General features: G+C 41.3%; 4 protein-coding genes across 10 annotated transcripts in view; all 4 read left to right on the top strand.

The window, feature by feature from the left end:
* The window catches only part of grb2a (growth factor receptor-bound protein 2a), a 9981-nt gene extending 9951 nt beyond the window's left edge, over positions 1-30 (top strand). Inside the window, exon 6 of the mRNA XM_027171201.2 lies at positions 1-30. This exon is cut by the window's left edge and continues 1090 nt beyond it. The gene's annotated coding sequence lies outside the window, so the exon portion shown is untranslated.
* A 969-nt stretch (positions 31-999) lies between these two features.
* On the top strand, positions 1000-4627 carry mif4gda (MIF4G domain containing a). Of its 7 annotated transcripts, XR_007140708.1 has the most exons (7): positions 1094-1188; positions 1759-1900; positions 2277-2386; positions 2569-2766; positions 3413-3505; positions 3862-4152; positions 4248-4627. XR_007140708.1 is itself a non-coding variant. In XM_047814420.1 (6 exons), exons 2-6 carry the CDS (start codon positions 1825-1827, stop codon positions 4090-4092), a joined length of 708 nt encoding a protein of 235 aa, XP_047670376.1. In that variant the 5' UTR covers positions 1000-1137; positions 1759-1824; the 3' UTR covers positions 4093-4627. The 7 variants fall into 7 exon arrangements, 6 of the variants coding, with proteins under 6 accessions (XP_047670376.1, XP_047670378.1, XP_047670379.1 ...); XM_047814420.1 differs by having other exon boundaries at positions 1000-1137; positions 3862-4627; XM_047814422.1 differs by having other exon boundaries at positions 1093-1188; positions 2569-2721; positions 3862-4627.
* A 2311-nt stretch (positions 4628-6938) lies between these two features.
* sumo2a (small ubiquitin like modifier 2a) lies at positions 6939-9582 on the top strand. Its single transcript, XM_027171226.2, has 4 exons — positions 6939-7094; positions 8008-8139; positions 8639-8710; positions 8961-9582. The coding sequence occupies exons 1-4, from the start codon at positions 7074-7076 to the stop codon at positions 9021-9023; spliced, it is 288 nt and encodes a 95-aa protein (XP_027027027.1). The 5' UTR covers positions 6939-7073; the 3' UTR covers positions 9024-9582.
* A 778-nt stretch (positions 9583-10360) lies between these two features.
* jpt1a (Jupiter microtubule associated homolog 1a) overlaps positions 10361-12500 on the top strand; it is a 5563-nt gene continuing 3423 nt past the window's right edge. Inside the window, exon 1 of the mRNA XM_027171224.2 lies at positions 10361-10628. Within this exon, the coding sequence (XP_027027025.1) occupies positions 10573-10628 (56 nt within the window). The 5' untranslated portion in view covers positions 10361-10572. The remainder of the gene's footprint in view (positions 10629-12500) is intronic.

Below are 12500 nucleotides of genomic sequence, written 5' to 3'. Positions count from 1 at the left end.
AGACTTCACAATAAAAAAAAACGTAACTTCTTTTGTGTTTGGATTGTGAATGATTTTCACATCGGGGGGTGGGTTGGGGACACGGTGGCTTAGTGGTTAGCACGTTCACCTCAGACCTCCAGGGTCGGGGGTTCGATTCCCACCTCCACCTTGTGTGTGTGGAGTTTGCATGTTCTCCCCGTGCCTCGGGGGTTTCCTCCGGGTACTCCGGTTTCCTCCCCCGGCCCAAAGACATGCATGGTAGGTTGATTGGCATCTCTGGAAAATTGTCCGTTGTGTGTGTGTGTGTGTGTGTGTGTGTGTGTGTGTGTGTGCCCTGTGATGGGTTGGCACTCCGTCCAGGGTGTATCCTGCCTCGATGCCCGATGACGCCTGAGATAGGCACAGGCTCCCCGTGACCCGAGAAGTTCAGATAAGCGGTAGAAGATGAATGAATGAACTTAACATCAATGCTATTACTAATCAATACTAGGAGAAACACTGTACAGTGTCGCCCCCTGCTGGCAGAGTGCTTTCTCCCATCAAATACATTTAATGATGAAATAATCGCTTGATTTGATTGTTAATGCTTTAGTGAGGATTAACTAGTCCTCTAACTAGTTCCTATTTACTGCTACAAAATACAATAGAGTAATAATTTGTTATTTGATCCAAATTGAGAGATAATTTGAGGGAAAATCCTGATGTGACCTTGCAGTAATATTTACAGCTGTTCTTCCCTGTTTCCTGATTTATTTATTTCTCCTAATTTATTATATATATATATATAAAGAGATATGTTTATGTGCACACAGACTGCAGTAATTTAAGTCTTTGGTTCTTTTAATTATGATGATTTTGGCTCAGATAAACTGTAAGAAGAAACGAACGCTAAGAAGTGCGCATGCGCAGATCAAGGCTGCCCCTCATGTGGTTAGATGCCTTTTTTCAGGCAGTTTGTTGTGAAATTATTTGCATATATTCATAAACCGATAAATACATTTATCCGTAAGCAAACACAACAAGCAAACACAACAGCATTTGTTTATTTGACATTTGTTAGCTTGAACGTTTTTCCCGATTATTTCCTAAACAATTTGTTTTAATCAGGCACTTATTATAGTTACCTGTCGTCACCAGGGGTCCTCAGTGTGCAGGGTAATACAATATAAACACTGCAATGAGTAAATAGAGTAAACAAAGTGTTCCGTGAGTCATTTATAACGTTTTAGTCAAACTGTTATAAGTCTTTTATTACCATGTCACTGAATCGCGAAGTGTTTTATGTGTAACAGTGTGTGTGTAACAGTGTGTGTTTTTGTGTGTGTGTAACAGTGTGTTTTTGTGTGTGTGTGTAACAGTGTGTGTTTTTGTGTGTGTGTAACAGTGTGTGTAACAGTGTGTGTTTTTGTGTGTGTGTAACAGTGTGTGTAACAGTGTGTGTTTTTGTGTGTGTTTAACAGTGTGAGGGAGGAACAGGGAGTGTGTAAGTGTGTGTGTGTGTGTGTGTGTGACAGTGTCTGTTTGTGTGTGTGTTTAACAGTGTGAGGGAGGAACAGGGAGTGTGTAAGTGTGTGTGTGTAACAGTGTGTGTAACAGTGTGTGTTTTTGTGTGTGTGTGTGTGTAACAGTGTCTGTTTGTGTGTGTGTGTGTGTGTGTGTGTGTGTTTAACAGTGTGAGGGAGGAACAGGGAGTGTGTAACTGTGTGTGTGTGTGTGTGTTTAACAGTGTGAGGGAGGAACAGGGAGTGTGTAACTGTGTGTGTGTGTGTTTAACAGTGTGAGGGAGGAACAGGGAGTGTGTAAAGTATCTGGTCTTAAAGGGAACATCAGCAGATTGTGAGGATGGAGCACACAGAGGACTGGAAGATTCAGGCTTTAAACACAGAAACACAGCAGATGCTGAAAACAGCACTGACAGGTACTGAGTATCATCTGGGTGACAGCTGACATGTAACAGTGTGTGTGTCACAGTGTGTGTGTGTCACAGTGTGTGTAACTGTGTGTGTCACAGTGTGTGTGTGTCACAGTGTGTGTAACTGTGTGTGTCACAGTGTGTGTGTCACAGTGTGTGTGTCACAGTGTGTGTATGTGTGTGTCCTTTATTGTGTTTGGTCTTTATGAGATTGGTTGATAGTAAAGTTGTTCATAAAGTATGTCTGTAAATGATAATCTTTTATTTATTTGACGTGTATGTGTGTGTTGTGTCTGTGTGTGTGCGTGTCTGTGTGGTGTGTGTGTGTGTGTGTGTGTGTGTGTGTGTGTGTGTGTGTGTGTGTGTGTTCGTCTCCTCACAGACCCAGGCACAGTAGACTTGGTGAAGTTGTGTGATATGATAGTGGACCAGGCGCTGAAGGACTCGTCCCTGTGCAGAGACGCAGGACATGTCTGCTGTACCTTAGTGCAGGTATGAACACAGTGTCCCAGTCTACAGCACTGAACAACACTAAGATGTTACAGTGGGGGTGAAGCTGAGGTGTGCTGGGGGCGGAGCTTCACCCCTGACCTGCAGCAGTGTGCCACTGAAATCTCACCTGTTTTCACACTTCATTCTTTTATTTTTTGCTGATGGTGTAGTTTGTGTTTCAGGTGTCTTCTTCTTCTGATTATTCTGTACCGTGTGTACGGCAGGTGGAGGCGAAGTGTAGCAGCACGAGTGTGTTCAGGAGGAACATGCTGACTCGGCTGCAGCAGGAGTTTATGAGGCGAGAGGCCACGAGGCAGCGATCGCTGCATGAGTGGGTGTGTGTCGTCTCTCTCCTCTGTAACATCTTTGACAATCTGAAGGTGTGTGTTCATGGGCGCAGTATGTAATCAGTTTAATTACTACTGATGATGATGATGATGATGATCTTTCTAGACAAAACAAAAATTTGCTAATTACTGCTATTATTATTATTATTATTATTATTATTATTATTATTATTATTATTATTATGAAGAAGAAGAATTACATTAAAAAATGACCTCAGATCACAACTTTGTGTACGTGTCTGTGTGCGCGTGTGTCTTTCTGCGCGCCTGTGTGTGTGTGTCTGTGTGTGTGTGTGGGTGTGTGTGTGTCTCTGTCTGTGTGTGTGTGTGTGTGTGTGTGTGTCTGTGGGTGTCTGTGTGTGTGTGTGTGTGTGTCTCTGTGTGTGTGTGTGTGTGTGTGTGTGTGTGTGTGTGTGTGTGTGTGTGTGTGTCTGTGGGTGTCTGTGTGTGTGTCTGTGTGTGTGTGTGGGTGTGTGTGTGTCTCTGTCTGTGTGTGTGTCTGTGTGTCTGTGTGTGTGTGTTTGTGTGTCTCTGTCTGTGTGTGCGTGTCTGTGTGCGTGTCTGTGTGCGTGTGTGTGTCTGTGTGTGTGTCTGTGTGTGTGTGTCTGTGTGTGTGTGTGTGTGTGTGTGTGTGTGTGTGTGTGTGTGTGTGTGTGTGTGTGTGTGTGTGTGTGTGCAGGTAAATAACAGCCCCATGGCTGCTCTGGTGGATCCGGTGTATGATTGTTTGTTCAGATTGGCTCAGGCTGATGCTCTGGTTAATGAGGTGGAGGTGAGACGTCCCACACTTACTCCATGTTCACTGCATCTGCTCCCCTTTAAACAGACACACAGAGACAACTACACACACACACACACACACACACACACACACCATTTCTTTTATTTTTATTTAATATTTTATGCTTAGGTCCCACTTGCTGTTTATTTACTTTCTATTGAAAATCCCTTATGATATTAATTTTAAGCCACTTCTGTGTTTCTTGGAGCTGATGAGTGTCTTAATGATTGTGTTGCTTGATTACACACTGCCTTGTTAATACCATGCGAACTAGGACCTCTGTGAGTGTGTGTGTGTGTGTGTGTGTGTGTGTGTGTGTGTGTGTGTGTGTGTGTGTGTGTGTGTAGGTGGACTGCTTGGCTTTGCAGCTCCATCGTCTTGGTGAGCAGCTGGAGAAGCTGAACACCAGGCGGATGGATGAGCTCTTCTTCCTGCTTAGAGACGGTTTCCTCCTGCAGGACGATCTGAGCTCCATGAGCCGCCTACTGCTGCTGGAGCTGCTCGAGTGCCGCGCTGCCAGATGGAATCTGAGCAAAAACGCTCAGCGCTACTACTACTACAGCGAGGTGGTGGAGTGAGGAACACTGGGATTGTGCCACAGAGTGTGATCTAGCATCAGGAGTAGAAGATCAGACTGTGTAAGGAGGAATATGAGCGAGGAGCTCCAGGGGTTCCTCCTGCTGTCTGGAGATGTGATGTAATGAGGTTGTGTGTGCATGTGTGGTGTTCACAGGTGCAGGTGTGATTCATGTTCTTCCAGTGTGGAGGATTGAGATGAATGTTCCAGAGATGTGGATCTGCCACGTTAGACACGTTAATCATCTTGTTCTAGTTGTTCTGAGATGAACAGTGTTTGCACTTCTCACTGTTAGATGATGCTGATTCCGTTAAAACTGAAAAATAAAGTGATTCTTATTTAAACTGTGATACGCTGATCATCACCAGCACACTGATAAACTGATACACGTGACACGTTTTTTTTTGATAAACATTTTCACCAACAGTTTTGTATATTTGTACTGTTTAAAAATAAATACACTCGTTTGTTATATGTGTTTATAGTGAAATTGATCTAAAATAAAAAGTGTTTGTTGGTCATTTGCTGCTGTTTCTTTCCTTCACGTCCAGGATGGAGGGATGAGGCTGAGTTACCTGGCAGATTAACATCATTTATAAAGATGACTAACTGCTTTGTGTCACATAAATAGATCTGTAGCTATTATTACTGCTGTTGATGTGGTTTATTTGTTTTGAGTGATGATACTTGTAGCCAATAGAAGCACAGCTCCAAATTACTTTAGCCAATCAGGAGGCTGGATTTGTCACGATAAGTAATGGCGGTTGTAGAACTAAAAATAAAAGAATATGATGATTGTTGTGATTTATTGAGTAGATTCACTTCAAATAAATTAGCGGCTTATCAAGTTTTCATTAATTTGGTATTAAACTGAGTTAAAGTTTTTAGTCGCGATCTTTCCGAAAGCTTAAAAAAGGTCAACAGTTTGTTTGTAATTCCACTTGCGCACAGCAGAGGGCGCTGAACATACACAGTTCCCACAGTAATACACCGCTTTCATATCCTAACGTCCCTTAATCCATGTGAGCTGTCTTCCTCCAGGACCAGGAAGCTACATAGAACAACACAGAGATAAGTAAGTTAGTCCTGGACACATAAAGTGTATCTGTACAACCCGGTGTACACAGTGACATTACACAAAGACACAAAAGTGACATTATACAAAAGACTACACAGATATTGCACAAACATTACACAAAAGACATTACACAAAGACACAAAAGTGACATTATACAAAAGACATTACACAAAAGACTACACAGATATTACACAGACATTATACAGAAGACATCACACAAAAGACATTACACAAAAGACATTGCACAGACATTACACAAAAGACACTACACAGACATTTCACAAAAGACATTACACAGATATTACACAGACATTATACAGAAGACATTACACACAGACATTACACACAGACATTACACAAAAGACATTACACATACATTACACAGACATTACACAAAAGACACTACACAAAGACATTACAGTGTACATGGTGTATATTGTAATGAACACTTAATATGATAACAGTACCATATTGGATATGAAGTTGCTCAAGATGTTCAATCCTTTATTTATTTATTTGACATCAATTCACTAAGGATGAACCTGTTTATTTATATTTTCATTTATAAGTACATTTTTATATAACATTGAAAGCAATACTGTGTAGATGTTTTCAGATACTTTCATATGAGCTTCATATAAACACCACTGTGGAGTGAGACACGAGGAAGACGTTCACTCATCAACAAGGACACAAGTAAAACAGGCTAAACTCCATTTTCTGAACCCTGAGTTGATGATTATTAAGAGAAGCAGGTTCCTTTGTTATATCCTCCACTATTTTGTTCCATCAGTTCTCTCTTCAACTTTAACAGGAAATACAGGATGTGGAGATGAAATGCACAGCCACAGCAGGATGCCGCCACCATCATGTCTCCATCGTGGTCTGATTGTACCCAAAAACCCACACCTTCACAGAATCACTGCCATGTTGCACCTCCTGTACTGTCCTCACACTGTGTGTGTGTGTGTGTGTGTGTGTGAGAGAGAGAGTGTGTGTTTGTGTGAGTGTGTGTGTGTGTGTGTGTGTGTGTGTGTGTGTGTGTGTGTGTGTGTGTGTGTGTGTGTGTGTCTGTGTGTCTGTGTGTATGTGTGTGTGTTTGTGAGAGAGAGAGAGAGAGAGCGAGAGAGAGAGAGAGAGAGAGAGAGAGAGAGAGAGTGTGTGTGTGTGTGTGTGTGTGTGTGTGTGTGTGTGTGTGTGTGTGTGTGTGTGTGTGTGTGTGTGTGTGTGTGTGTGTGTAAACATTGTTTTTGGGAGGGGAGAATGTAAAGCTTTTATTCTCCAGTTCTCTTTATTGTATTAATGACAAAATTCATTACTTAAATGATTTTAATAGTTTATTAGTTATACATTAATTATTAATGTATATGTATAAATAATAAATGTATAAAAAGGCATTAAAATTACATCTGAATTTACACTCATAGCACAAAGTAAATCAATATTTTGTTTAAAACAAATAATACTTTTAATTATTATTATTATTATTATTATTATTATTATTATTATTATTATTATATACAGGGGTGGGACCCATTTGGGTTAGGGGCGTGTTTGTTTTGGTGATTTCAAATGTCAACATTGACTTTCAAAAATCGGAGACCCTGCCTTTAATTTTATATTATTACACTACCGGAAGTAGACGTCATTTCCCGCGACTGTTCGCGCTTGGTTTTTTGTGGGGAATTTATTTCCCTACTCATTTTCCGGCATGTCCCGCCTTTTCTGTGTTTCAATTGGTCAATACACACTCCATTTATAGAATATGCAATAGTCACCAATCAGAGTGAAGAAGGTTGGAATCTTTCAGCCAATCGTAGAGCAGATATAGCTCAATTTATTAGAATATAGGCGGGAAAAGAAGCGAGCCGTAAGAAAGAGAGAGACGCAGAGAGACAACAGCAATGGCGGACGAGAAGCCCAAGGTGAGGTGATTTAAAAACACACACAACATCGCGTGTGTCAATTTATCTATGAATATTATTTATTATTATATATTTATATTTTTGGAATTCATCTCTCATTCACCCTCGTGAACACAAAAATTCAAAGAAATAATAATAATGTTACGAATGCTATATTGCTAAGAGGCTAACTAGCTAACGGGCCGGTTAGCATCCAAGCTAGCGTTAGCATCCAAGCTAGCGTTAGCATCCAAGCTAGCGTTAGCATCCAGGTCCAGAATCAGAATCAGCTTTATTTAAGTTCTCTAAACCGAATTAATGTCAAGGTTTTGATGTTTTAAAGCTTGTTGTTTGCTCAAAATAATACGACGTGTGTTTTTTTTCTGTATTTAAGTGAGTGGATGTATATAATGTTTAAATGCTGTGAATGGATTAGCATTTAATTTATACAGTTTATACCTGAGTTACATTTCTGTGGTCTCTCGTATTGAAGGGATTTATTCTCATTTTTAGAGCTTTACAAATAAAACCTTATTTATTAAGGAGGTTTGCAGTGTATTTCAGAATCATAAACTTTGTAAAATTAATCATTGAGTTGTTATTAACTGTGTGTATATTATGTTGGCTAATTGTGTTTATTTTGTGTATTATAAACGTGTTGTGTATTTTGTGTATATATGTTGTGTATCATAGACGTTTGTATTGATTGTAACAGACGTTTAATTGAATGTGACTTATTTAAAGGATCTTTTTTGACTTCAGGTTTCTGCGTTTAAATTGATTTCTGCTTTATTTGTAGTAAAGTTTAGAAAGTTGTTTGTTGTAATAGTGAAATTCTTCTGGGTTTTTGTTGTTTGTCAGAATCTCACAGTGATGTTTTATTAACCCTGTGACCTCGTTCTTCATCCCTCTCTCTTACTGTATCCATCTTTAGGAAGGAGTGAAGACTGAAAATAACGAACACATCAACCTGAAGGTGGCGGGACAGGACGGCTCGGTGGTGCAGTTCAAAATCAAGAGGCATACGCCGCTCAGCAAACTGATGAAGGCCTACTGTGAACGACAGGTGAAAAAAAAAAACACGTCTTCATCGGCGTCTGTGTCATCCTCTTCTTCAGGAGTAAAATGGAGAGCACTGTGAAGATGGATGTCTGTTGTTTTAGACATGATTCGTAGCAGGTTAACATGAGTGCTGCTTGGAGGAGACAATCCCATAACCCTCTACACATAGGTATCAGAGGTTCACAAAAGGGAGTGTGGTCTAGCAGAGAGTCTACACCAGTTCTGCATGCATCAAGAAAGAGCTGGTGATAAAATATTGTAGTCTTTTTGCTTGTTCCTCAGAAGACAAATAAAACCGTTGAAGTTTGTCTTCCGAAAGGCTGTAATGATTTTTGTTTGTGTGTGGTCACGTGACTTGTTGTTTTGAGGTTTAGTGAGCAAGCACATCAGACATGGTGAATATGAGGAGTCTGGGAAGGATTGTGGGCAGAGCCTACTGTATTCATCTTGATAGACTAACCGCTGTTTTCACGGTGATCTAAATTCTGTAATGTTTTGTGCAGGGACTCACAATGAGGCAGATCCGCTTCCGGTTTGATGGACAGCCCATTAACGAGACGGACACGCCTGCTCAGGTACAAACAGCACCGCTCGTTACAAAAGCTCTACAATGTTAAATATACACACTGATGAAACCCAATGTTGTGGTTCAAAAATTATAAACAGCAAACTGCTGCTGTATAAGTGGAGCAAAACGTGTGAGAAGATGCTGTTGTAGGGAGGGGAAAGAGGCGGAGCCTTAAAGCAGTGTGATGGTAATCAGCAAATGTGGTATTTGAGACGAGGCCGATTTTACTGAACTGCTTCTTTGCCTGCTTCTTACAGTTGGAAATGGAGGACGAGGACACGATCGATGTGTTTCAGCAGCAGACAGGAGGTGTGATTTGAAGCAGCGTTAGGTTCCAATCCTCCATGTTTCCTTCCATTGAAGCCTCCATCATTCCCTCCATCGATCTCACAAGCTTGTGTTTGAACCATCACAGCAAAACCATAGACTGAATCATGGCTGCTCAGATCCTCACAGACAGTGTTTAATTTCTCTCTCTCTCTCCCTCCCTCTCTCTCTCTCTCTCTCTCTCTCTCTCTCTCTCTCTCTCTCTCTCACTTTATTAAGGCTGTTATATGGAATATTTTTCACCCTGTGTTCTGGCCCTTGTGGACCTTTGACCAAAAAAACAAGAACCCCTAGAACCATGTTGATCAGGGTGTATGTTTAGTTTTGTTCTCTTTTTTCTGTTATTGTTGTTTGTTGTTGTTTTTCTATTATGAATGACAGTCACAGCTAAAGTTTAGTTTTTGTTTTATTCACTTTACAGCTTTTATATCTTTTATAATTGTAGTAATTCTCTTTTTTGTACCCTATTGGTTTTATTCAGCCACATTTACGATGTGCTGTGTTCCGAAAGTAGAGTTTTTTGTGTCCAATAAAACAGTTGTATAAAATGAATTATGGCCTTATGTTTGAGTTCCTGCACATCGACTGTGGGTGTGTGAGTTCTTATCTGTTATGTAATATTGTGTAATATTGTGATGATCGGTAATAATGAACAAGCTTTACGTTACAAAATGTCGCCATGGTAATATCAAGTGTCTGCTACTTAGTGAATAGGCTAATACATGTATGATTAGGTCATTATTATGGAGTAAAGAGCTGGACACAATAGTAATTTTGACACCTTATGTACCCTACATAGTGCATAGTCTATGTGTAAGGAAAGTAAGTGCCATCAGCTGGATGCAGGGATGTAGTGGTCCTGACCTGGTCATTATAACACAGGATGTACAATACATTATGTAACTCTATTCATTACATAGGGATGTAAATATGTGCCCTATGATGGTAAGGGAGCTAAATGATCATGTGGATGCATTATTGTGCCTTATGTGGTGTGTGTAAGTCATTATATCTCCCTAAGTAGGGTTCTGCTGAATATATAGTAGACATGAGGTGCAAAAGTTATTATAGGGAATGGATTTGGGTGTAAATGTAATAACGTGTGTGTTTAATAAGTACAGGAGTGTAAAGCCATTGTGTTTGCACGTGTTTAGGGACTGAGACCAGCCATTTCTAAACGTCCCCAGTTTACTTTAAACCTACTGGCTTCCTTCTTCCTCTGTCAACGGCTGTCATGACGTGAGCCGCATCTTGTTTCAGCCAATCAGAGCGATGATGTGAACCGTGCCGACCAATCAGATGTCACGAAACGCATGATAAGGCGTGTCCTCGGTCAGAATGGAGCGGTTTGGACCTCAGACGCCTGTAGTGGGTTTTTTGTCAGACGCCGATGTCGGATTTTAATCGATAGAAAATGAGACTGTGCGGGTGTTAGTGAGTCAGTGAGAGAACGGGATCGTTGTGCTGAATTCTAGCTTCGTCAGGAGGTGACATTTAGTGTTAAAAGCCGTGTGAGATTTATAAAGGAAAAGAGAAAAGAAAATGACGACGACCACCACGTTTAAAGGCATGGACCCGGATGCTAAGAGCAGCTCCAGGTAAAGCACCATCATCATCATCATCACCACCACCACCATCATCATCATCACTATAATCACAGTCATCACCACCATCATCACCATCCCCATCATCATCACCATCAGTCCATTTTACAGCTCATTAAGTCATTATCTCAGGATCTGCACTGATGTCTATTGTTCCTCAAACCCACACCATCGTGGTGTAAAAACACCTTCGCTTCGAATCCAGGCTCTAAAATCATCTCCTTCTGTCAGCGTGTCTTTGCTGCTGCTAAGACTTTATCTTCTCCATTGTTTCCTGAGGCACTGCTGCATTGCTTTCACTCTCCTTCATCCATCCATCCTCCTCTTCCTCCTTTCTAACCAGCAGGTTCTTGGTGCGTTTATCTTCTGATCTGAGTTCCATTTCTTCCTGTTTGTGTGAGCTGCAGCTGTACACAGGATGTGGTGTGTGTGTGTGTGTGTGTGTGTGTGTGTGTGTGTGTGTGTGGTTCTGTCCTCACTGGGTGGGGTTCTGCCTTTGTCTACATGATGTTCTTCTGCAAACCTGAACTGTGGCTGGCTTTACATGTGATCTGTCGCAGTGTTTACTGATGGATGTGTGTTCAGGTGTGTGTGGGGGAATGTGGCTGGATTTTACAGCTTTATACCGGTTTATTCTCTCAGGTGATCATCAGACATCCAACTTCAATCCGTATTAACCCCTGTTCTCTCTCTCTCTCACACACACACACACACACACACACACACACACACACACACACACACACACACACTATTCAGTGATTTTTTTTTAAAATATTAATTGTAGATGGGATTAAACGAAAGCTTAAAACACAGAACAACAAAATATAGATGCGGTGAAAAAAGGGGACTTCGTAGCATGTTACATGCCATAATTATGTCCTGGTCATGTGACCTGCTAATGAGACTTTAGCCACACCCCCTAAAACGGCACTTGCGTGTAATAAAGATCAGAAACATGAGTGTGTTAAGATGAGATGTAGATGTAGTACACCATGAGGTGAGACACACCCATGACATGACATGATGCTTCTAATGTGGGAATCATTCAGAATGACTCCACAAATCTCTAGAATGACTCCTAATTCTGTCTGATGTTCCGCATGCAGGGCAGATCTGTAGACACGCGAGTGTTTCATGTCACACACACACACACGTCACACACACACGCACGTCGTCTGTTCATAAAGATCGATCGGACCTCAGATCAGGACACGACCTGGCTGCTGACCTTCGAGCTGCTTTTGAAATGATTTGTTGAGGTTTTACTTTTGTTGTCTGGTTTACAACTTCACTTTGAAACTCCCTAAACACACACGCGCACACACACACACGCGCACACACCCCTGTCAGCACACACACACACCCCTGTCAGCAAAAGAGCTAAACAATACAACCATACAGCTGTATTGTGCTTATTCATGTCATATGATGTAAATAAACTTTGCTGTTCTGCCCCTGATGAAGCTGTTATTTACCCCGGTGGTGTTTCCCTGAGTGGTGTGTGTTCACGTGTAAATAAAATGAAGTAAGGTTGTGTATTTAAAACACACAACTCCACACTAAGATGTGCCTGTAGCTTTGCCGCATGTTTCTCATCAGCAGGAAGCCGAGTAGGATGAAGCAGTGAGTCATGCTGATGAACCCGTGTCTGTGCTTCTCATCTACACTAACGACTCGTAATGAAATGAATATTTTATCATGGAAGATGGATGGAGGTGTAGATGGGACCGGAGATGTGGTTAGCACGGCTGTGTATGGCCACGCCCATGCAGTACAAACCCTAAATTGTTACCTCAAATGCTCCTGAGGTTCTTCCAGATGCCTCGAACCTTGTTAGATGGTTCTCGTGGAATAATGAAGGCT

Source organism: Tachysurus fulvidraco, chromosome 5, assembly GCF_022655615.1.
Source record: "Tachysurus fulvidraco isolate hzauxx_2018 chromosome 5, HZAU_PFXX_2.0, whole genome shotgun sequence".
Taxonomy (NCBI): Eukaryota; Metazoa; Chordata; class Actinopteri; order Siluriformes; family Bagridae; genus Tachysurus; species Tachysurus fulvidraco.
The sequence above is the reverse complement of the archived record's forward strand: the minus strand, read 5'-3'. Positions and strand labels throughout refer to the sequence as shown.

Excerpts from the sequence above, each read along its gene's own strand:
- sumo2a (XM_027171226.2), top strand. The coding sequence starts at position 7,074 with ATGGCGGACGAGAAGCCCAAG. Across the intron at positions 8,140-8,638 it reads AGGCCTACTGTGAACGACAG|GGACTCACAATGAGGCAGAT; the intron begins GTGAAAAAAAAA and ends TGTTTTGTGCAG. Across the intron at positions 8,711-8,960 it reads AGACGGACACGCCTGCTCAG|TTGGAAATGGAGGACGAGGA; the intron begins GTACAAACAGCA and ends TGCTTCTTACAG.
- mif4gda (XM_047814420.1), top strand. The coding sequence starts at position 1,825 with ATGGAGCACACAGAGGACTGGAAGATTCAGGCTTTAAACACAGAAACA. Across the intron at positions 1,901-2,276 it reads GCTGAAAACAGCACTGACAG|ACCCAGGCACAGTAGACTTG; the intron begins GTACTGAGTATC and ends GTCTCCTCACAG. Across the intron at positions 2,387-2,568 it reads TCTGCTGTACCTTAGTGCAG|GTGTCTTCTTCTTCTGATTA; the intron begins GTATGAACACAG and ends TTTGTGTTTCAG.